At 39.0% G+C, this 23,067-nt stretch overlaps 1 protein-coding gene across 1 annotated transcript; it reads left to right on the top strand.

Moving 5' to 3' along the window:
• The first annotated feature begins 1,440 nt into the window (after positions 1–1,440).
• On the top strand, positions 1,441–22,226 carry LOC122660247 (TOM1-like protein 5). Its single transcript, XM_043855466.1, has 10 exons — positions 1,441–1,531; positions 3,815–3,989; positions 5,320–5,398; positions 7,162–7,260; positions 7,378–7,491; positions 9,776–9,939; positions 11,348–11,423; positions 12,633–12,718; positions 14,074–14,232; positions 21,692–22,226. The coding sequence occupies exons 2-10, from the start codon at positions 3,889–3,891 to the stop codon at positions 22,005–22,007; spliced, it is 1,194 nt and encodes a 397-aa protein (XP_043711401.1). The 5' UTR covers positions 1,441–1,531; positions 3,815–3,888; the 3' UTR covers positions 22,008–22,226.
• The last annotated feature ends 841 nt before the right edge of the window (positions 22,227–23,067 follow it).

The raw sequence follows: 23,067 nt of genomic DNA, 5'->3' as shown, positions 1-23,067 counted from the left end.
GGTAAATCACTTTTAAAAAAATTTTGAACCATTTTTTTATGTTTTACCTTGGGCTCAACCCAAGGCTTTAACCTTTTTGGATTGACGTGTGGTCTGTATGATTACCCAAATAATAAACCCAAGTCTTTAGGCCAGGCCCAACCTCAGAAATGAAATCTAATCCTTGGCCTGATCCCATTAAAGATTACATTCCGAAAGTTTGAATTTCACCACATGAACATGTGTATATGGTGACCCACACATTTCCCCACATACCATGTAAAGTTTCGGATTGAGCTCCTCTCCAGGGAGCCCAACGCCCAAGGAGTGCCCAGGGGGCATCCAATCGTTGGGCTATACCACACACATCCTGATGTTGATTGGGCACACGCCAGGATATTTGCGGCACTCCCTGGGTGCTGGGCTCTTTGGAGAGGAGCCAGATCTGTAAAGTTTCCATTCCCAATATTAAAATTAGGGAGAAATAACACTATCTTGACACGTGGGGTATGCTACCCCTACACCCAGACACAAGGGCATACGAATTGACTGTACACCCTTGGGATTTTCAGCATTTCCATGGGGTTGCGGCGATCATTTCATGCGCTTCTATGAGTGCAAGGCAGCATACTACACACATCCAAGTAGCATTCTCTTTCCCTTAAAACTAATAGGTGGAGCAGCTCTCAATTGTATAAGGGGTAGGGTAATTAGTAGTGGATGTGAGATTAAACTCCTAACAAGTAGGTGGAAAACCTCTTAATTATACAAGGGAGGTTGTACTTGTAGGTTAATTAGTAATCAATGTGAGACTAAACTCCATTTATTACATAGCGGCTATAAAACGAAAGGAACGAACCCAATCCATCCAACCGTTCACATGGTGTTGTAGCTTCTTCAATCTCTCAATAGACGACAAGTTTCCACATGCTTACGCGATTTTACTACTACTACTGATTTTTTCTCAATTGAAAAGCACAAGAAGAAAAAGACCATGAAACCTTTAGACCATTGAGACCGATAGATGGATAGGGACGGAACACACAAATTCTGGATATATGAAAAAACGAATCCACTAAATCTAAGCCAGCAAAGCACATAATATCTGTTACCCTTCAACAACCCTGTCGGAACTCTCTCTCTCTTTCCTTTCTTTTAATTTAAAATTTTTTGCTTCTTTTTTAAGCTTGAGAAAGTCTGAGAAGAGCAATGGCGGTGCCACATTACCATTCTTACTATCATCAACTTCCAATAATAATAAAAACCCAAGCTTCGACACATCACTGTAAACCTCCTCCTCATCTTCCTTTAAACCAAACTAACTCACGCGGCCTCTTCACTATTTTTGCTGCAAAAACGAAAAGAAAGAAGCAGAGTCAGATATAGATCTTAGAGAGATTGTGGAGAAGCAAAGCTTAACCTTAGCTTCCCTTCAAGTTCCGAGCTTTTCCTTTTCCTTTTCCTGGAAATGCTGACGCTTCGTGGTTTCTCTTATTTCTTATCTTCGTTTCCTTTCCTCGGTTTTCTCGCATTCTTCAGTCGATCTTTGCAGGTTCGTACGCCGATTTACTTTTGTTCACTGTTTGTACTCGGGAGGAAAAGAGCAGTCTTTTGAGTTCAGTTTCATTGGAATTTGATTCGGAACTATCGATCTTTGTGAATTCATTGGTTTTGCTTCTGGAATTTGCTACTGTCTGCTTTTTTTTTCCCCTAATTCGTTTTGGAAACTTCGTTTTGTTCTGATCTTTTGTTTTGAAATATGTTCCTTTTGGTTTGTGGCATGGGATAATATGGTATTGACTCTGGCAGTTAGTTTGATCTCTGTTGTTTTTTAGAGGGGCAATGCATGAGTTTGGATAAATCTGTATGATTCGTATTTGTCGAGTTGGGAAATCTGGACGGCACTAGATCAAAATGGGAATCTTCTTGGGTAATTAAGCGACATGGAAGCTTAGTCCATTGATGTGTGAAAGCATATTAAAGTGGCAGAAGCTGTTAACATTTTGGGGTTGAGGGGGGATGGAAGAATAGGAAATAACCTCCCCTCCTACTTTTTCGGCCAATTTTGTTGCGAGGTTGTTTACAGTAGTTGCAGACACAGATAAGAATCGCAGAATCAAAGGGTATATGTTTTGCGCATTCAGTAACGGGGGAGTCCCCTTTAGCGATTAGAGGATAGTGTTAGCGCAGAGAGAGAGAGAGAGAGAGAGAGACTGAGACTTTGAGTTCTAGCTCAAGAACTCTCACTAATCAAAGGGTACATGTTTCAGCCAAATTTCTCTTAAGGTGTTTTTTTTTTTTGAAAGTTTCTATTTTAAGGGGTGATTTCATTTTGCTTGCCTCTGTACTGAGACTTTGATCTCAAGAACTCTCTCACTAATCAATTAATTTAAGCATTGTATTCCAATCTTATTTGTATATACCAATCTCTATGTCTAGAATTTGTGTTGTATAATGGTATATAATGTTATAGAGCATAGATCTTTTTGAATGTTCCAACCATTGGCTCTAAAATAATGTAACAGTGATCCTAATGTATACAAATCTAACAGTTTCAGCATAGGGTTCATGGCCTTTGTTGTACACCCTTGGTCTATTTTATGTATGTAACCATTTTAACTGATTGCATTCTATGAAGCAACACTGTCATTAATACAATTTGGAAAACTTATGTAATAATTATGTGAGAAAGTTTTAACTTCATTGGATGTGCAAAGTACCTCTTTGCTGGATATGAAATCAGGGAGATGGGAGTGGAGAAATTAAAGTTGTACATGGAATCAAAGGTGAACACTCCTTTTTCCATAGATGTACTTTGCAAAAATTTCCTATCTTGAATGAGTATAGTTCATAGATGTACTTAACAAAAGATTCCTATCTTGAATGAGTATACAGTTGTTACCATGCATGCCATTAATGATATTCTTGCTATTTGATACTCCTTGTGCAATAAACTTTAGACTTAATTCCACTTAACTTGAGGTTTAAAGTTGGGGTTTTTGATCTAGATATTTTTTCTCTTCAACTACAAACTGGGATTTTTTTGCAGAACTTATAGGATTTTGACATTCTGCACAACATGTAAAAAGAAAATTAAATAGAAAGCAGACTTGTATGTTAATTCTCCAATAATGTTCTTATTTCCTCGCCTTTATTTTTTTTTATAAATGTCAGTGTTCCTTTTTTTTTCCTTGTATTTATTCTAATTATCCTTAAATCATTTCCCTCAATACACTTGCATTCTTTTTTCCCATAAATCATTCTGGGTAGTCTTGGTGCTGGTTTAAGATTCCCACGTTTTTAGGATTTCATGGAAATTTAAAGCCTTATGTCAACTGGGACTTAATTTCATTCTTGCAATAGACTTCTGCCCTGTTCTAGTTGGAAATAAAATGAATTGAAAATCATTATTTAGCGCCGATAATCCAATAAATAAGCTGGGATAGTTGTTGTTTGGCTATTGATTCATGGAAGGCTGATTTCGAAGTAAATACTGCTACTAAATTCTGCTTCTTTGGTCAGTTAATGCACATTCAGCCTTGGCTACTTAATGTGCTTTAATTATGAGAAATGCTGAGCTGGTCCCTAGGAGCATATAGATACAAATGTTCGTAGTTGGATCAGGTGATCCTAGAGATAGCTTGATATTACTTTGAATTTTCTGATTCTTATATTTTTTTTTATTTCTGACACATTTTTCTTACTTTTTTAATGCATCTTTCAACTCAATAGTATTATTGTGTTATGTCTGTGCCGTGTCTCGCTAGTCATTCTTGTTCTTATCATGGTGAGAGGATGTGCCGATTGCACTAATATTTGCCTCATTTTTTTGCAGATATAAGCACAAGTTTCACTTTCAGAGCTGTGCACATCTTCTTCCTGCCTGAAGTTTGAGTTTTTAAAGTAGATATGGCGGCTGAGCTCGTCAATTCAGCAACAAGCGATAAACTTACAGAAATGGATTGGATGAAGAACATTGAAATCTGCGAACTAGTCGCATGTGATCAAGGGTATTTTCTTACTGCTTCTTTTGTTATTTAATTTCCTTTGTAGTTTCTGCCTAACAATTTATATTTCCTTTATGTTGGAAAAGTAGGTTCATGTTCAAATCTATTTCAAGGAAAATTCAGTCTAGTTGATCCAAGCATATGTAATGGTAGAGCTAGTCATCCAAGTGGATGTTTCTATCGCTCTTGGTGGCTACTTAGTGCGGATAGGAAGGAGTAAACTATTGTAAATGGGAATTTAATTTTGGTAGCAAAACTCATGGCAGCAACATGTCATTATGTGGAGAAGAACAAGGGATCAGTGAAGAGAAAGAAATCTTTAATTTTATTTTCCACTCAGCTTTTTCAAAGGCAGCTATGTAGTATCAATGTTCCCTTATGGTGTATCTATTGACACGACCTAAAGGAAGACCAATTGAATGAATCCTACTTCCACTTGCCCAAACTAATTCCTGTTGGCTGAGATTCTTTCTGCTTGAGTTAGGCCTCCCATGAGTCTTTCCCTGATTGAACAAATGGAACTGTTGTGTATCCACTCCTCTGTTGGCCAGACAATTAAGAATATGTGCTGCACCTGTGTCAGATGTGTGTAGACAGATTCTTACGCCAACACATCGTGGAAACGTCTACTACTATCACCATCACCACCACCATCTCAACTACTTACAAAATAATTAACTGTTTAAGCACATTGTTTGCTGACTGTGGTTTCTTAATTGGTATGTTTGGAGTTATTTATACCACAAAATAATTTGGACCACATCTATAACCTTCAAGTGAAATACAACATTTTTTTTTCCTTCTCTCTCTGGCTCAGCAATATGATAAATTAGTTACACCCACATCACATTAGTAGTTGCCCTCTTTCATAAAGATTGTGGGATATATTTTTTATATGAAAAAAAAATTGACCACCCCAAATCTGAAGAAAATGAAGGTAAGTTAGTTGCAATACCTAAATGTGAATATTTGATCTCTTTCATAACACCGATGAGATTATTTATGTATATATTTTATGGAATTTTCTTTAAAAAATTTAAATATAAATGTGCTGTATAGCCCCAAGATCCCTGATCCTGTTTTTGGAGCTTTGCCAAGTCTGACACATTATTTCTGGGTCTGATTCTGACACCTAGCTCCCATACCCATCTAACATTGATGCATTCCTAAATTTTATTTTGGAATAAAGTACTTACTCCAAGTCAAGCCTGGTGTCTTATCTATGAGTTGTTCCTCATACTCTGTTTATCTGATTTATTGAACATTATTGTAGCAAGAAATTAACTGTTTAACCACAGTTTGTTGATGTGGTTTCTTCCTTTTGGATGTGCAGGAAAGCCAAAGATGCCATTAAAGCTATTAAGAAACGATTGGGGAATAAAAACGCAAGTATTCAGCTTTTTGCTGTACTGGTGAGTTTTTTAGTGATCTTGGGCATTGGCTCAGTTTTATGTTACTGGTTTTTCTATGTCTGTTTAAAAAAAGGGGGAAAGAATCTTTCTTGGTCTTGTATAAACTGAAAGTTCTTAAAGGCTTAAACACCATACTCCTCTGACTATAAGAACCATGGTCCGCTGTGTGTTTGTCCATGCCCACATCTGTGCATATGTACACGAATAATTGTGCCATGAAGTTTCACTGACATCTAAGGTTTTGTTTGTCCCCCCTCCCTGAATAGATGTTATGCTTGCAGCAGAAATCTTCTGATCTTGCCTTTTCCTTCTTTTCCAACGTGGGTTCTTTGGCTTTCTCTTTTGTTGCCATACATGATAACATATGTAATAAAGGAAATGAAAAAAACTTATCTGAACCATAGACAAACCGAGGTAGGTAATGGAAAATTCAAGCACCAAACTTATAGTCACATACTTGAAAATAATGGAGAAACTTAATGAATCGATGGGTTTGAGTCGTGCCGCCAGTCACTCTCCTTAAGACTGTAGACGCCTCCTATGGTGCAAACTGGGTTCTTGTGAATCAGCCACCAAGGTAAAACAGCCCCGTAGGCCCCTCTAGTAGTCGTTGCTTTTGCTTACTGGGCCACATCAGAAAACTTCAAAGTTGTGCCCAATTGGACACAAAACAATGGTAGAAAAAACCAAAGAGAAAACTGAAGTTGGGATTGCTTCTTAATTGTTGGAGAAATAGACTTAACCTCCTCTCTATAGAGAGAAAAAGACACCACCAAGAGTTGTCTCCAAAATTCATGCCCAAACACAATTCTTTTCCCACAAGACATGTTTGGTGACCATTCAAACATAGTGACACCTATTGGTCATTTAGGTGCCTATTAGGAAAAGACATAATCCTCTAACAAAACTTTTGAAAATTAAATAATATTTTGAAACATTTATTTTAAAATCATTTAAATTTCTAACAGTTTCTTCTGACAGGCTGCTCAAAGTTGTCTTATAAAAACGGCTTCAATTTTCTAACCCATTGTTACTCATAATGGAAAGAAGAAGAGACTGTAAACGCATGTTTTTGTATTGTGAGGAGGCCCATTTTGTTTGGAACTTGTACTTTTATTTTTGGGTTTAGATGTTTGGAGCTGGATGATCTAAAACATATTTTTTTACAAGTGACCAGCTTCGATCCCTTTGCTAAGGGACTGTATGTTGTGGAAGCTTGTCTTGTATGCTATTGTATGGGGTATATCAAAAGAACAAAGATGGTACTTATGGTGTTGGAGTGATATGGTTAGAGTATGTTCTGAATTGGTGCCTTTTTGATAGATTTCTATGGCAACAAAAGTATTTATTGGAACTTGAAGATCCCAAATTTCAGAGGGGGGATTTTGTCGTTTGCGTCTAACCCTCTGAACCTCTGTATGTGTCTTTGTATTGGATGATAAGACATGTATTGTCACCATAATAATGAAATGAAATGATATTGCTTCTGATAAACAAACAAGGAGCTAATTATTGTACGAGTATGTTTTTGCTTTTGATTATTTTGTTTGATTGACGGTTGAGTGGTTGTGCATATCTGCTTTGGTTCTTGAGGTTATTCATGTGCATTTCTACGCTGGCCTAGCATCAAAATAACACAAACCATTCGTTCTCAAAACCAATTCACATTCATGTTCAAACTTGGATTTTTTTTTATTTATTTTTTTAATTCTTTGGTGCTTTGGCTTATGATTTTGTCATTCAATTGTAATATGGTTTTGCAGTTATTGGAGATGTTAATGAATAATTGTGGAGAACATATTCACAGGCAGGTGATAAGTAATGGACTTCTTCCGATAATGGTGAAGATAGTGAAGAAGAAGGTACACATAATTCACAGGAACACCATATGCTGCTGCTAATTGAAGTTTTTCGCATGTTGTTGTGTCATATATATAAAGATTTTATGATCTAAATTATTTTCTTTTTCTGCTTTACAGTCAGGTCTTCCTGTACGAGAGAAGATATTTCTACTTTTAGATGCGATGCAGACATCCCTTGGTGGTGCTTCTGGAAAGTTTCCTCAATATTATGCTGCATATTATGATTTGGTGGTGGGTACCAACGTACGAATGTGTAATCTGTAGGGCCTTCTTTACTAACACCAAAATTCTTTTATTGATGATTGTTGTTCTAAGTGCAAAGGAAAAAGATGCCACCACCGTATTGTCTGGTTTTTCTTGTACAATTGAGACCTGGTGAAAACCATACGTAATTGTTTCTATTATGCAGAATGATTATTTTTTATTTGATAATGGAGTGTTCACTTGAAGGGAAAAAGAGTTCCCCTAGAGGAACAGTCTGGGATAATTCTAACTGATTTGAAAACAAGTAAATTATCTGGTACTTGGCTTACTTTTTTTATTTTAAATCTTGCTCTTTTTTGGAGGTGGGGTGGCAGGGGGAAATTGTTAATTTGAGTTTTCCCCCCCCCCCCGCATATGCTTGCTGCTTCTTAGAAAGGATGGTGAACATAGTATCAACTACCTCAGGCTGTAAGGCATGTCTCATTGAACTCCAAGCATTCTGGGTGGGTGTTAGAAGGTCAAAAGGAGGGCTTAGACTGCCCCGATCAGCAGTGGGCAAGTTGGGCTAGCCCCTAAGGCTATTGGGTCTCACTTGTAGGACCCCTTTCTTGACAATGATTATTTTCGTGTTAGTCCTAGTTGAGTTAGGAGTCTTGTTAAGTTGTTATTTACTTATTCTTTTGACTGTGGCAGTCTTACTTTTATTAGGACTTCACTTTAGAGTTGAGACTCACCAAGGAGCATCCCAGTGCACGAGGCTTCTGCTACTGCAGGGTCTGGGAGGGGTAAATGTACTGCAGAGTTTAGGCTCACCACTCACCATTAATAAATATTTGTCTCTCTTAATTTCTTTTTCATTTTATTATTATTATTATTTTTTTAAATAAATTGTAGTAAGATAGAAGAATTCCTATTATGAGGCGTTCAATTTTTCTTTTGAAGTCTATGCAGTAATATCTTGCATACAAATGAATTGAATTTTTTTTCGTAAAGTCAAACTGCAGCAACAGTTAAGTGGATCGCTGTTGTGGAGGATGGATATTTTGATGGGTAGAAAACCCTAAAGAAGTTGATGGATAGATTGCCAAACACTCAGTACGTGTATCTCTGGTATACTGTGCCAGAGGGAAAGGTCAGAATTGAAGTTTGAGAGGAAAAGGCTTGGGTTTGATATGGAAAAGAATGGTTGGAAGTTATAAAAAAATGGCAGATACAAAGTGAAGTAGAAAGCTATGATGGAAGCTTGGACTTAAATTGATGACGTTTGTTTTCAGTTTTAGTTTTAATGCTACTTGGTCATTCTGCATTATGGTCCAAGCATGATTCATTTTTCTGTTGGTTTACTTTGTTTTGAGTTTATCTGGGTTCTGCTCATGTTTTGGATTAGTTCAAGCTTCATTTGGGTGTATGGCTATGTATCCAAGTTTCTTACACTTGAAGCCCAATTCGATTACATATAATTTAAAAGTCAGTGATGCAGGAGAATCATGGACCGGGCCGGCCCAATTGGTGCACTACCTTGGACCGACCCATACTCAATTGAACCAGGTCCAATTTGAAATTTTGGATCTAGTAGGATTTTGGGAATTTATCTTATTTGGGGAAATAATGTGTTTTAGTTTACTTTATTCTTTCTTTATTTTAGAAGTTAGTTACGTAGGATATTTGGTTTCCAATTGTTTTAGTTTCTCTCTTTGGATAAGTTTTAGTTAGAGGGTGAGTTTTATTTTTTAGGAGTCTTTTATTTTTCTTTATATATGATGTAATCGCCCCATCATTGAGATTATGAAAGAATGAATTGAGTTTATGAGTTTGTGTGTGTGCACTCTTCTCCCCCCCTCCTCCTCCTCCTCCTTTTTCTCACGGCCTCTTCTCTTTTTCCCCTTGCAATTCTGATTTCTTCCTACCTTCTCCTTTCTCCTTTCCCCTCCCCCATATACTAAATAATGGGTTATTGCCCCTTTTTTATATGAATCTACTGTTTTTATCTTCTTTGAACTTGATTCATTAGCTTAGTCCTGTTTTTCTATTTCACATGTTAAGTTGCTGTTTGTTATGTTGTCTTTTGTTTGTCATGTACTTGTCATTTAATACACACGTTCAACTGTGTTCCATACGCTTTTAAAGTGTTAAATCACTTGTCTGTTCTTGTAGCAAAAATCAACAGATTGTAAATGCTTCTGTTATTAGAGATTGTGGCAATCTGAAAATTATAAGGGAATTTGGAATACATTAATCTAGTCTTGGAAGCAGTTAACATTGAGTACACATCTTCTAAAATATTAATTAATGATTGCTTTTCTTCTTCCAGAGTGCTGGTGTACAGTTTCCTCAAAGGTCTCCTGCTGTTGCTTCAGGTCATTCTGTGCTGGAGGACACCAAAAGGAGTTTACGTGGAGCTGGAGAGAAATCTGTCCCTCCAAAATCCGAAAGGGATGTTCAGCCAGAAAATCCTCAGATTGTGCCTGAATCTAGGTATGATTTGGTAGCAATGGATTTTGCTGTTTTGATGCACCTGTACTCTTCTAGTGTGGCCTATACACTTCCTATACCTTTTGCACCATTTACTCATTTTTCTCTCTTGAACTGTCCCTGAGAATCGTCTTCCATCTATCCTCTACTTTCACACTGTATGAGAACCATAGGAAACAAAAACTTTATCAACCAATGTCAAGTTATCCCATTTTCCCCTTCTTTCAGTAGAGATTTTGAATTAAAGAAGGCAACCTTGTGATTAAATATTATAGGTGGGTGGCTGTTTGGAGTACCCAAGTGAGGGTGAACACGATAAATATCTAAATAAAGTTTACCGTTCATTACTTTAACCAACTTTGTGCACTAGTCTTACTTGGGGAAAGAAATTATTTGTTCTAGAAATACAAAATTATATGTAGTCTCTGCTTTCTTGCAAGGGAAATAAAGGCAAATGAAATCAAATCAATATTAAAGTAGAAATTTTTGTAATCGTTACCTCACATGGTGTAACCAACTCTGAAACATACCAAATTTGGTTATTAAATTTCACTCTACTTTGTAATGAAATTTCTTTGATTTGAAAAGTAAAATAGATTTTGCATTGAAAAGTATATGTACCAAATATGTTAAGAGTTCTAGGTAGGTTACACCATCTGATTACAAAACTTTCCTTTTTCTTTTCAAAAGTGGTTTCACTTCCCTTTACTTGCAATCAAATGAATTAAAGTCCATTTTTTTTTCTTCTCTTTGTTTTTGCTAGTCCACATCAGTTTTTGTGGTTTCCTCCCATGAAAGTCCTAATTATTGGTTGGAGAATGCTGTGGAAAACTGAAAATAAAAGACCGAATAGTCCATTAATAATTAGAAATTTATAAATTATCATACAGTCACATTTGTTCCTCTTTTTGATAAATGTCTTGTAGCCACATCTTTGAAGGCTGTCATATCGTGACTTCACATTTACGTGCCTACCTATTCGCTAATCCCTATACATATGGAATCAAGTCATATTTCATTGCCTTGATTCTGTCTTTTTCCTCCTCCAACTGTATAAATATTCTAACGGTATGTGTCAGTGGTTGCACATGTTTCAACTATCTCAATATGACTCTTCATTTATTACCTGTTGGAGTTGCTCTAAGCTGTCTTGACTTGTATGTAACATCATTATTGTCAATGATCATTGTTTCACCTTCTGTGTGTCAGTCATTTAGGAACCATGATTTTTGGATTCTTTATTTTCTTGCTATTTTTCAACATTTGCATGTGTCATGTTTACCCAGATAGTTGTTTAATGCGTTGCATGAAGCCTTTGATACATTTACCATGATGCATATCGGTAAATATTTTGAGGATACATGGAATGTAATCTTTTTGCCCATTTCTTAGATTTATCTTTCTGTTACAGCATTATTCAGAAGGCCAGTGTTGCCCTGGAGGTTTTGCGAGAAGTATTGGATGCAATTGACATGCAACATCCTGAGGTATGTTTAGGAAAAATTTGTTGACCTAATTTTCAGTTTGCAAAAGATTACACTGGTTGATATGGTTGGGGATACTTTGTTTGGTTATGATGATCCCCAAGTCCATTTTGCCTATTTTATTGTCTTCCTTTTTTGCTTTTTAATAGGAAAGATAAAGAAAGGAACATCATAACACACCCATCTGGACTTAACATAAAGCCTCCACTTCCCATCAGAAATCCTCTACATCTGGAAGGAACCTACAATACCCGTTGGACTTTCTGATTTGAACAGAAACAACGTTCAACTTAGCTCACTCATAAACTTTCAGTCAATTGTCTTGATGGCTGATGCTTTTAAGTGTTGGGAGGGATATGCTGTTTACAGGACTAAGTGGTGAATCTTATTGCATTTTGGTTTTGAACAACTTAAATGTTTTGAAGCCTTAAGAGAACCCTTTAACAATTGACTAAGCAAGAGCTTTTATCTTGGGATGATTTCGGAGTCAAACAACTATGATTTGACAGATGCTAGTCATCATGTTATTCTATTTAATATATCGTTTATTGGCCTCCTTTTTTGTCTGTATCTAGGTGTCTAGTTGTCAACCATATTTTGTTGTATAGTAGCCCTTGTTTTCTCAAAGGGGTGCTCATTTTGCCATTATTGCATTTTTTGGGTTACTATTTTTTTGTTTGTAGTATAGTACAAACAAAAGTATGTAACATCCCTAGAAAACTCCCTAGACCCCGCGCAACTGTAAGGTTGCTCCGGGTTCGAGTCAGGAAACAGTCCCTCCGTGAAGTGGGGGTAAGCCGGTAAGCCTGCATATATAATGGCCCTCCCCAGACCCTGCAGTGGTGTGAGCCTCTTGGACTTGCTACACTCTTTTTTATACTTTTGTTTGTAGTGTTTGACTCTTTCCTGGTCTGACTTTTGAGCCCTTGTAACATGTTTCTCTATTTTGAGACAAATTTCTTGTCTTAAGTAATTTTGTTTAATCCTTTTCTTTGGGGGGGGGGATTGACTGCCTTTTATTATGCGGCTTGAAACCTCTTTCATTTTTTAAACTCTCCCTTCTTTGGTGAATAAGAACCTAAATAGTTTAGTATACTAGCATTTCAATTTTTGTTTGGTTGATGTTCTCAGAGAGATGCATCTGTTTGTTTAATCTTTTATCTGATAGATTTGCTCACTTGGAACTCTGCGCTATGCCATCATATTATGTAGGGAGCAAAAGATGAATTCACTCTGGATCTTGTGGAGCAATGTTCATTTCAAAAACAACGAGTAATGCATCTTGTGATGACATCTCGGTAAGTTGCATTAGTATTAACGTCAATGCTGTTTGATGGTTACTCAACATTTGAATTGCATTCCTTGGTGGAAGGAAGTTGCTGTTGTTTCTGTTGGATGCAATTCTCCTGAACTTTAGATAATGATTAGTTGGTATTTCTCCCTCCTTTCCTATTGGATGTACATGCAAATTCAAATACGGTTCTATCTATTGAAACCATTTCCAAACTTCAATAAGACGAACAAAGCCGACCGATCGTCAAAGTTGTCAAACACATGCATATGGTCTAGTGTGATTTTTAGAAAACCCTTGTGGGTGATGAGTTCACCTAATAAACTACAAGGATCAAATTGTAACTTCACTGAGGAATGCTGCTTCAGAAAATGTTTTTCTTAATCAGGAAGTCCATGATCAACATGGTCTATTTTCTTTTTCTTTTTTTGAAAAGAAGAAACTCCCTCAGTGAACAAACAACTTCTGAGCCCCTATTTGAGTAAAGCACGCCCCCTGTTCTTCAGTGTTGGTCAGGCCTATTCTTTGCTAGGTTGGGTGCTCTACGATCAGCTTTACTCCGTTCAAGTGCTTGGTTGCATGGGGCAGCACGCCTTCTCTTCACACCTCTGCCTCCATTTCTGCCTTTGTCTGGCTCGGCTTGGTCTCGCTCCCTTCCCACATGCCTGGATGATTGAGAATCTTGAGAACCTTTCTGAACGTCCTTCTTCGCGGGGCCCATAATGCCTCCCTTCATTTGCTTGCCTCCTTCCAGTTGATCGTAGACCACCCTCCTGAGCCAAGTCGATCTTTTAGGCCGTCCCGAGAGCTACCGCTTCCATGATGAGTTGCTTCTCCCTTTCTCCACTCTCTCTGGCAGAGTAAACTTGAAATCTCGAGCATTCCAAAACCTAAGAAAGCAACAAGGAAAGTGCATCCCCACTAAGGAGGCAGCTACCCTCATTATTTCCAAATTATACATTTGTTTTTTTTTTTTTAAACAACGGCCCTACTACAACACAAGCAACGGCCCTACTACAACACAAAGAAAGGGGCCTTTTGGCCCGCCATTTAAAGTAAGTAAAGCGCCAACACTTTATTTTAAAGTCGTTATATTGGGTATTTCCATCAAATTTATTAAGGTTTTGTTTGTTTCCAGGTAAAAATGAAGTAAAACAAAAAGATTTCAAGTAAATATTATATTTTTACATTATCTGAAAATTTCATGTACGTCGTTTCTAGTTGAATGAATAGTCATACACTATATTATCTGTCCACATCAAGATTCATGAATATTCAATGCCATTAACATGGCATACAGAGCATATTGATTCTCCTTTTTAGACCCCAAAAATGATAAAGTGACAAATCATCTCTTCACAGGGATGAAAGGGTAATTTCTCAAGCAATTGAATTAAATGAGAATCTGCACAAGGTACTTGCCAGACATGATGTTCTTCTATCAGTCAAGGCTGCCTCCACTGCTATTCATTGTGACCATGAAGAATTGGAGGAAGAGGAGGCTGAAAGGCTTTTCCGAAGGTATGCTTCACTTTGATTTATGTAAGGTCCCTTAATCCTTCTGCTTGCCTGTGTTAGTCTTTTATAATAGATATATAGCTCGTGGACATTTCCACTGGTCTCTCTTTCTCAAACTGGTCAAATCAGTAGTAACTACGCTTACGAGCATATGACTTGAAGTTCCTTGACTTGGGTAGTTGGAACTTGAAGACCAGATTATGAGTCCACATGATTTTTGCTACAGAAGTTGCATTTGTTGTTTCGGAACAGTTTTCCTGGTCTGTGCGGTCCAGAAGTTATCTTTAGATTGGCAGAAACATCTGGCCATGTGGCCGTTAGGATGGGGATGAAATTTTGTGGACAGGTAGATCCTAATGTCCCCCCACTCACATGTCAAGATTTGACATGTGGCCAATCTACGCCATTTCTTTGATTTCCAACAGCCAGAACTGCCACAACACCCTTTCACGTGGCACAACTAGGTGAACTGTCTAGATTTTATTGTGCATTGTGCTGTCCATGTGTAGAATTCTGTGAATACTGGCTTGTCTCTGTGACAGTGGCCATGCCATTATTTATAATCTTAGAATTTTACAAATATGGAATGACTTGCTCAACACTCAACTAGTACATTTAACATGTGCATAATGAACCTAGACACTATAGGTACAAAGACAATATTACCCCTGAACCCATATTACAACACTCTCCCTCAAGTTGGAGCATACATGTTAAACATGCCCAACTTGCTAACTATAGGACAAAATAGTTTACTACTAATTCCTTTGGTAAGAACATCAACCAGCTGCTCACTTGACTGAATGAATGGAACACAAATAACTTCTTGCTTCAATTTCTCCTTGATAAAATGCCGATCGATCTCAACATGTTTGGTACGGTCATGTTGGACCGGGTGGTGGGCAATGCTGATTGCAGATTTGCTGTCACAGTAGAGTTGCATTGGAAGATCAATAGTCATACCCAAATCTTGGAGAAGTCCCTTGAGCCAGAGGAGTTCACATATACCCCGAGCTATAGCTAGAAATTCAGCTTCAGCACTCGACCGAGCCACAACTTCCTGTTTCTTGCTTTTCCACGTAGTTAAATTTCCTCCAACAAATGTGCAATATCCAGAGGTTGACTTCCTATCATCTAGACTTTCTGCCCAATCTGCATCAGTGTAGGCTTCTATCCGAAGATGACTATGTGGAGAATACAAGAGTCCTTTTCCAGGAGATGACTTCGAGTACCAAAGTATTCTGTATGCAGCCTCCAAGTGAGAAGAGTGAGGATCATGCATGTATTGACTCACAATGCTTACAGCAAATGTAATATCCGGTCGGGTATGTGAAAGATATATCAACCGGCCAACTAATCTCTGGTAGCTACCATTATTCACCGGGTCACCTTCCTTACTCTTCAAATGTGTGTAGGGCTCAAGAGGAGTATCTGCCGGTTTACGACCAAGCATCCTTGTCTCACTCAATAAATCTAGGGTATATTTCCTTTGGGAAAGAGATATGCCCTTGGCTGAATAGGCAACCTCAATCCCTAAGAAGTACCTTAGCCGGCCCAAATCTTTGACTTCAAATTCGGTGCCCAAATAAGTCTTTAGTTTCTGGATTTTCTGTGCATCGGTGCCCGTGATAACTATGTCATCAACATAGACAATCAAAATTGTCACTTGCTGTCCCATTCTTTTAACAAACGAAGTATGGTCAACATTGCTCTATTTATATCCATAGGCAATCATAACCTTATAGAACCAGCCAAACCAAGCCCTTGGTGATTGCTTTAAACCATACAGAGCTTTCTTCAACTTGCATACCTTTCCTTGTGTATCTGGGGAAGTAAAACCAAGAGATATCTCCATGTATACATCTTCCTCTAGGTCTCCATGCAGGAAGGTATTCTTCACGTCAAGTTGTTGGAGTTCCCAACCTTTATTCACAGCACAAGAGATGATGACTCGTATGGTATTCATCTTTGCTACAGGGGCAAAGGTTTCTTGATAGTCAATTCCTTGGGTTTGAGTAAACCCTTTGGCAACTAGTCTAGCTTTGTTTCTTTCCACTGAGCATCAGTCTTGTGTTTCACAACAAATACCCATTTACAACCAACAAGTTTCTTCCCTGGTGGAGGATTCACCAAATCCAAGGTCTGGTTCTTCTCAAAGACAAGCATTGCTTCTTTCATTGCATCCTTTCATTTCTGTTCAGTTATTGCTTCCTGCCAATTGTTAGGGATGGAAACAGAGGATAAAGAAGATACAAAGGCATGGAAAATAGGTGTGAGGGAGTTGTATGACACAAAGTTGGAAATAGGATGTTGTGTACAACTCCTCTTTGGTTTTCGGATAGCAATAGGTAGATCGAGGCTGGAATCAGGAGGAAGCTTACCAGAAATATGACTAGGAGCAGGACTTGCAAGAACAGATGTCGATTTAGAAGGAGAAGTGGTGGTGGTCTCTTTGTACCGTGGGCCATGTAACGAAAAATCAGTTCCCCGAGAGTAAGTCTGTCTGTTGTTCTCCCCTGGATCGGTTGTTGCTCAGTCTGCACTTCTTGTTTTTAACTTGTAACTCCATCTTCCAACTCAACAGGGACATCCTCTATTGTAGGAATCTCAATATCCAGAGGAGCAATCAGCGGGACCTCTTCACCACTTAGAATCTCCCCTTGCAGAGGTGTCGGCTGTTTGAAGTAAGCTTCAGATTCCCAAAACACCACATTCATAATGACGAATACTTTTCATGTAGGAGGATGATAGCATCTATACCCCTTCTGGGTAGTAGATTAACCAAGAAAAACACATTGTAGCCCTTTAGGATCAAACTTGCTGTGTACATGGTGATTTCGGGCAAACACGACACAACCAAAGACCTTGGGAGGCACCACAAACGTGGATTTCCCAAACAGAACGTCCAATGGGCAGCGGCCATCTAATACTCAGGATGGAAGCCGATTGATAAGATAAGTAGCTGTAAGGCCAACATCACCGCAGAAACGCGCCGGAACAGCCATGGTAAACATGAGAGAACGTGCAACCTCCAAAAGATGTCTGTTCTTGCGTTCAGCCACTCCGTTTTGGGCCAGAGTGTCAACACAAGAAGTTTGATGTATGATTCCATAGCTGTCTAAGTATGAGAGAAAGGCACCATCCATATATTCTTTTCCATTATTGGAGCGAAGAATCTTCACTTTGGCATCGAACTGGGTCTGGACCATTTTGTGGAAAAGAGTGAAACATGTGAACATCATTTTTGCTATGCATCAAGTAAACCCAAGTCGTCCGGCTAAAACAATCAATAAAAGTTACAAACCATCGAAACCTAAAGGTAAAAACACATCGGGCAGGGCCCCACACATCTGAATGTATCAAACCAAATGGAGTCAAACTTCTATTATCATAAATAGGAAAAATGCTTCGAGTTTGCTTTGCCAAAGTTCAAGCATCACAAGAAAAATTATGTCTATTACACCGTTTCACCAAGCTAGGAAATAAAGTAGAGAAAACACTAATCGATGGATGTCCCAAACGACGATGCTAATTATTCAAATAAAAAAGTGCAGAATCAAAATCAGAAGATATAGTCTGAGATGTCAATGCTGCCCGGGAACTATCAAGCACATACAGACCACCAACCACGTTACCACATGCAATTGTACTGTTCGTTGCCAAGTCCTGAAACAAACAATGGTTGGGAAAGAAGGTTACTTTGCAGTTTAAGTCCTTGGTTAAGCTACTAATGGAAAGCAAATTAGTAGTAAATTTTGGGACATGCAACACAGAGGAAAGGCTCAGAGTGGAGGTGCTCTGCATAGTTCCCTTTCCCGAGATAGGAGAAAGAGACCCATCAGCAACATGAACCTTATTATGACCAGATAAAGGAAAATATTTGGAAAAAAAGAGAGGAAGAACCTGTCATATGGTCGGTTGCCCTTGAGTCAATTACCCAAGAATCGGGCATAACCAAGGTGCAGTTTCCACCGAATGAAATACCTGTGGAAGGTGTACTGTGGGGATTGTAGGCAGTGACATAGCTGAGGCAGCCATGGAAGGAGATACAGATGCCGAAGATGTGTACAAGCGATTCACAATATCCCGTAGACTTTGTAATTCAGCTACCACTTGCGAAAGAGATTGATCAGGGTGGTCTTCAGTAGTTGCCTGATGAGCACGGGTGTGACTGTGACTGGGCTGATTGGAACCACCCTTCCCACGTCCGCGAGTATCTGCAGGGCGGTCATGAAGCTTCCAACATCAGTCCTTGGTGTGCCAGTCCTTCCTACAATGATCGCATTTAATAGGAGGGAGATTACTAGATGTCCGATCAGATGTAGCAGAACGGTAAGAATTCCCACGGGAAGACTGTGAACCGGAAACAAGTATCGACCGTTCCTGAGTAATAAGATGAACCATGGCTGTACGCCGGCTGTCCTCAACCGAAAGAATCACATAGGCTTGCTCCAGAGTTGGAAGTGGATCCCGATTCAAAATATTGGCTCGGATCTGATCAAACTCAATATTCAATCCGGCCAAAAAATCAAAATCACGTAGACCACCCTCCTATTTTCGGAAGGCTGTTGCATCACAAGTGGCAGTGAAGGTGCCCAGAAAATCCTACTGCTGCCACATGGTACACATGGTATTGTAATACTGAGAAAGGGACAATTCCAACTGCTTGGTAGAATCGATCTTCTGACGAAGCTCATAACATTGGGTGGCATTCCCAACCTGAGAATAGCTGTCCTGGGTGGTCTTCCAAATTTTCGCAGCCGAATCAAGGAGGAGATAACGCCCAACAAGTTCTTGTTCCATGGAATTAACCAGATAGGACATAACCAAAAAATTGAAATTTGTCCATCGATCAACTGCAATACCAGCCGTAGCAGGCCTAATCTGAGTGCCCGTGATGTAGCCAGAGAGACCACGGGAACCAATCGCAAACAAGCAAGAGTGAGACCATAAAAGGTAATTGCTGCCATTCAACTTGATAGGATTCACCGGGAACGTAATAAAGTCACGTTGCAATGAACCATCAGAACCAGAGGAAGCAGAAGAGGTCTCGGAAATTTCAGGCATGGTGGCTGGTAAAAGAAACGTTGAAATAAACCTCCAAGAAAAAATCAGAAATTCAGAACATATGGAGGAAAGGTAAAAAACCCTTGGTGGGAGTCAACTCACCACCGAGGGGATTTATAAGAGGGGCAGCAAGGGAGAAGCCTCTCGCGCGAGAGAAAAAAGAGGCGAGAGGCCTATAGGGCTGGAGGAGGTGGCGGAAAGGGAAGGAGAGGCCTGTGGGGCCTGGCGGAAGTGGCGAAAGGTAGTGGAGGGGCTGTCGGGGGCTGGCAGTAGTGGTAGAGGGCCTGGCGAGGGCTGGCGGAGAGGGTGGAGGGCCTTGCGGTGGCTGGCGGAGGTGGCGCTAGGTGGTGGAGGGGCTGGCGGAGGTTGGCGGAGCTAGCGGTAGGTGGTGGAGGGGCTGGCGGTGCTGTTTCCTTAGGGCAGAATCACGACGGAGAAGAGAGGAGGAAAAATTGAAAAAAATCAATTCCCATATTCCCGGAATTCTGATGCCATGTAGAATTCCGTGAATACTGGCTTGTCTCTGTGACAGTGGCCATGCCTTTATTTATAATCTTAGAATTTTACAAATATGGAATGACTTGCTCAACACTCAACTAGCACATTTAACATGTACATAATGAACCTAGACACTATAGGTACAAGGACAATATTACCCCTGAACCTATAGTACAACACCATGGAACCTTTGATCTCCTGTTATTTTTGCATTTGTTTCCTGATGAAACAAAAGAAAGTAATACTAAAAGAGAAACGGAGGATGGGATGCATAGGGATGTATAAGGATCGGATGTGATCGGATCCGAATATTACCTTGCCAAATACAGATACCTCTAAATGGATTCGGATGGATTTGGATACGCATCGAATTCGGATTTTTGACCATCCATTTACATCTCTGCCTTGTGGAACTCGGACCTTCCTCCCCCTAGCAGATACAGTTCACTCTCAATCCATTTCTCTTAGATCATGATTCTTTTTTCCTCATATTCTAGAACATGTTGAATCTTCAAAAACCCTCAAGATCATTATTTATTTAATTTTTTATTAATATGTATTCAGATTTTTTTTCGGACGGATTTTTATCAGAGTATTCAGATTTTTTTTCCGGATATCACTAAACGAATACGGATGTCCTTAAACAGATACAGATGCAGATCGTATTCGGATTTTCGGATATCCAATTACATCCCTAGATGCATAGGACTGGAGACATCACCATGCCTACACTAAATCAACCATCAGACATTGTTTCTTGCCTGTGTGAAATTGTTCAACATTTACTGTTGCTAAAATATCCCTAAAGTTGCTGGTGTCTTCAGTGGCTTTCTGAAATGCTAATTAAGTAATAGGTGAGGTGTAATACAGTAAATATTTATAAATAATATATATATGGTAGAATCAGTCGGGGAGGCCCTGAGAGGCAGTGGTTTATCACTTCACCTTGTGGTGGATGTCAGCGATTTGAGTCCACTTCTCTCCAACTCGTGCAACTGGTTGTCACCAAAGCGGTTGTAACCTCTTTTTGATTGCCCTTTGTCTTATTCCCCCAATATTTATGTAAGGCTAAAAAGGGGTTTTCAATACAAGTTGAAAGTGACTTGTCATTATGGCTGTCATTGTCTTATGTGAAATGACAGGATTTACCCTCATTGGGAAAAAAAAAAAGTTTGTGTTGTCCTAAAAGGGCAAAAAAGTAAGGTTACGATTTATTTTTCTTCTACTTTGGTTACAACAAGATTTCCATATATATATATATATATATATATATATATATATATAGAGAGAGAGAGAGAGAGAGAGAGAGAAAGGTTTGTGTTACCGTGGATTGCTTATAGTCCTAAACCCATGAGAGTTGTACCTTGCATTTGAGCATATGGGTTCATCATGTACAATAATTTTTTAGAATACATTAGTATAATATTTATGAACAAGGGCTGGGTAAGCGGGTGGCTTACCCAGCCTTTGTCTGTCTCTCTCCCACCCCCTAAAGAAATGACCTCCCTTGCTCTCCCCATCCCACCCTACCCATTGGGCAAAGCCGCTAGCTTACGTGGAGCTAGTGGCTGCGTCTTACCCAATCCTCTCCCAATATTTATAATACCCCAGTTCCTCATTGGAGTCAAGTCTTTTGCATTCATTAGTAGTGAAAATCTCATCGCACTATTGATTGTTGAAGGCCTAATACTGATTAATCATGTCTATCTTAACACCAATTTAAGATTACTTGTCATAGTTATGCAATGGAGCTCATCTTAGACAATGGGTTGGATTGGAAGTGAACAGAACAGTGTTCTTTCTCGTTCAGCTGGAGAATATATGATGTCACAAGTCCCCTACATCTGTAATGTTTGTCCTAATATTGACATTGCCCTTTTACCATGCAATTTTACAGAATCCAAAAGGGGAAAGCATGTGCAAAGGACGAAGAGGAAGATCACTTGGATCGACCACCGAGTCTACTTGGATCTATTCATGCAGAAAGGCTGCACCGTCCACTTATACGACCGTTAAATGTAGAACCACAAGTATCCAATATTTCACCTGCGGTTGTCATTCCTCCCCCACCGGCCAAACATGTTGAGAGGGAGAGATTCTTTCAGGAGAAAAGGGTGGATGGTTCAGCATTAGCAGGTCACATGAGGGGTCTCTCATTCCATAGTCGCAATCCTAGCAGTTCAAACAGTGGAAGTATTGATTACAGTGACTGAAGCCTGCTTGCATTTGTCTTTCTTGAATGGCTGTTAGGATTGGTATGTGGAACAGTCAAGGTTGTACTCTGTGTGAGGCCTGCCTTAATGACCTTGCAGGTGGGGTTGTTTCTCAAAGTTGATGTTCTCAAATTCTTCTGCTCTGCTCATTTGGTGCATTGTTTTGCTCATGTGTTACACCAGAGATTGCTCGGAGTCTAGTGTTGCTGGGTATTTTTAGTGTTGCTCATCTAGAGTTATGCACGTCCATATGACTGTCTTTGTTCTTTTTATAATATTTTCTATATCTGTAGAGGGTATACGGCAAGTCCATTGTACTGAATGTTTGTGTAACTACTCGTTAAATTAAGATTCTTCCTTTTATTGTTTTATCTTCCTTCTTTTTTCCTTTTTTTTTTTTTTTTTTGGGGGGTTGTGGTTTGGGAGGAGAGGGGACGTACTGACTGTTGTTTGTGAAACCCATTTACTGTGAACAAATTTATTCCTTTTATAGGTTCACCAATGGAGGAGAGCTTGGAGTCCATTGTACTAAATGTTTATGGAACAAATGTTTGGGAATGAATGTGCAAACATGGGGAAGAAATTAATCAGCAATCAAACACAAATACGAGGATTTAATGTCATTTGGTGCGAGTGAGCGAGCCTTGTCACAACAGAAAAGTTGTGTTATTGCAACTATCAGGTCATGGGTTCAAAAAGGTAAGCCTACGTACATTTGCCCCTCTTAGACCCAGACCCTGCAGTAGTTGGAGCGTCATGCACTGGGACATTCTTTAATGTCATTCGGCACAAATGCATATTTTTTTTATAAAGGTAGAAAAATACTCACTTTCTACCTCAAAATATGAACACTCCTTTGCTTGTGTCTAAGATTTCCCTCATATGGACAATGTATGGGAAATCCTTAAAAGATCCTAATCTTCATTCAATTATAAATTTACCTAGACATGTAATGGACCCAAAATCTGATCTATACAAGCCCGATAATAATTATGTGGGTTACTACAAAGTATAAGACATAAAACCCAACAACCTTCACATTGGCTTGGATTTTGCAAGC

The sequence above is a fragment of the Telopea speciosissima genome, chromosome 4 (assembly GCF_018873765.1).
Source record: "Telopea speciosissima isolate NSW1024214 ecotype Mountain lineage chromosome 4, Tspe_v1, whole genome shotgun sequence".
NCBI lineage: Eukaryota > Viridiplantae > Streptophyta > Magnoliopsida > Proteales > Proteaceae > Telopea > Telopea speciosissima.
Note: the sequence above shows the minus strand (reverse complement) of the source record. Positions and strands in the feature narration are given on the sequence as shown.

Excerpts from the sequence above, each read along its gene's own strand:
- LOC122660247 (XM_043855466.1), top strand. The coding sequence starts at position 3,889 with ATGGCGGCTGAGCTCGTCAATTCAGCAACAAGCGATAAACTTACAGAA. Across the intron at positions 9,940-11,347 it reads CAGATTGTGCCTGAATCTAG|CATTATTCAGAAGGCCAGTG; the intron begins GTATGATTTGGT and ends TTTCTGTTACAG. Across the intron at positions 12,719-14,073 it reads CATCTTGTGATGACATCTCG|GGATGAAAGGGTAATTTCTC; the intron begins GTAAGTTGCATT and ends ATCTCTTCACAG.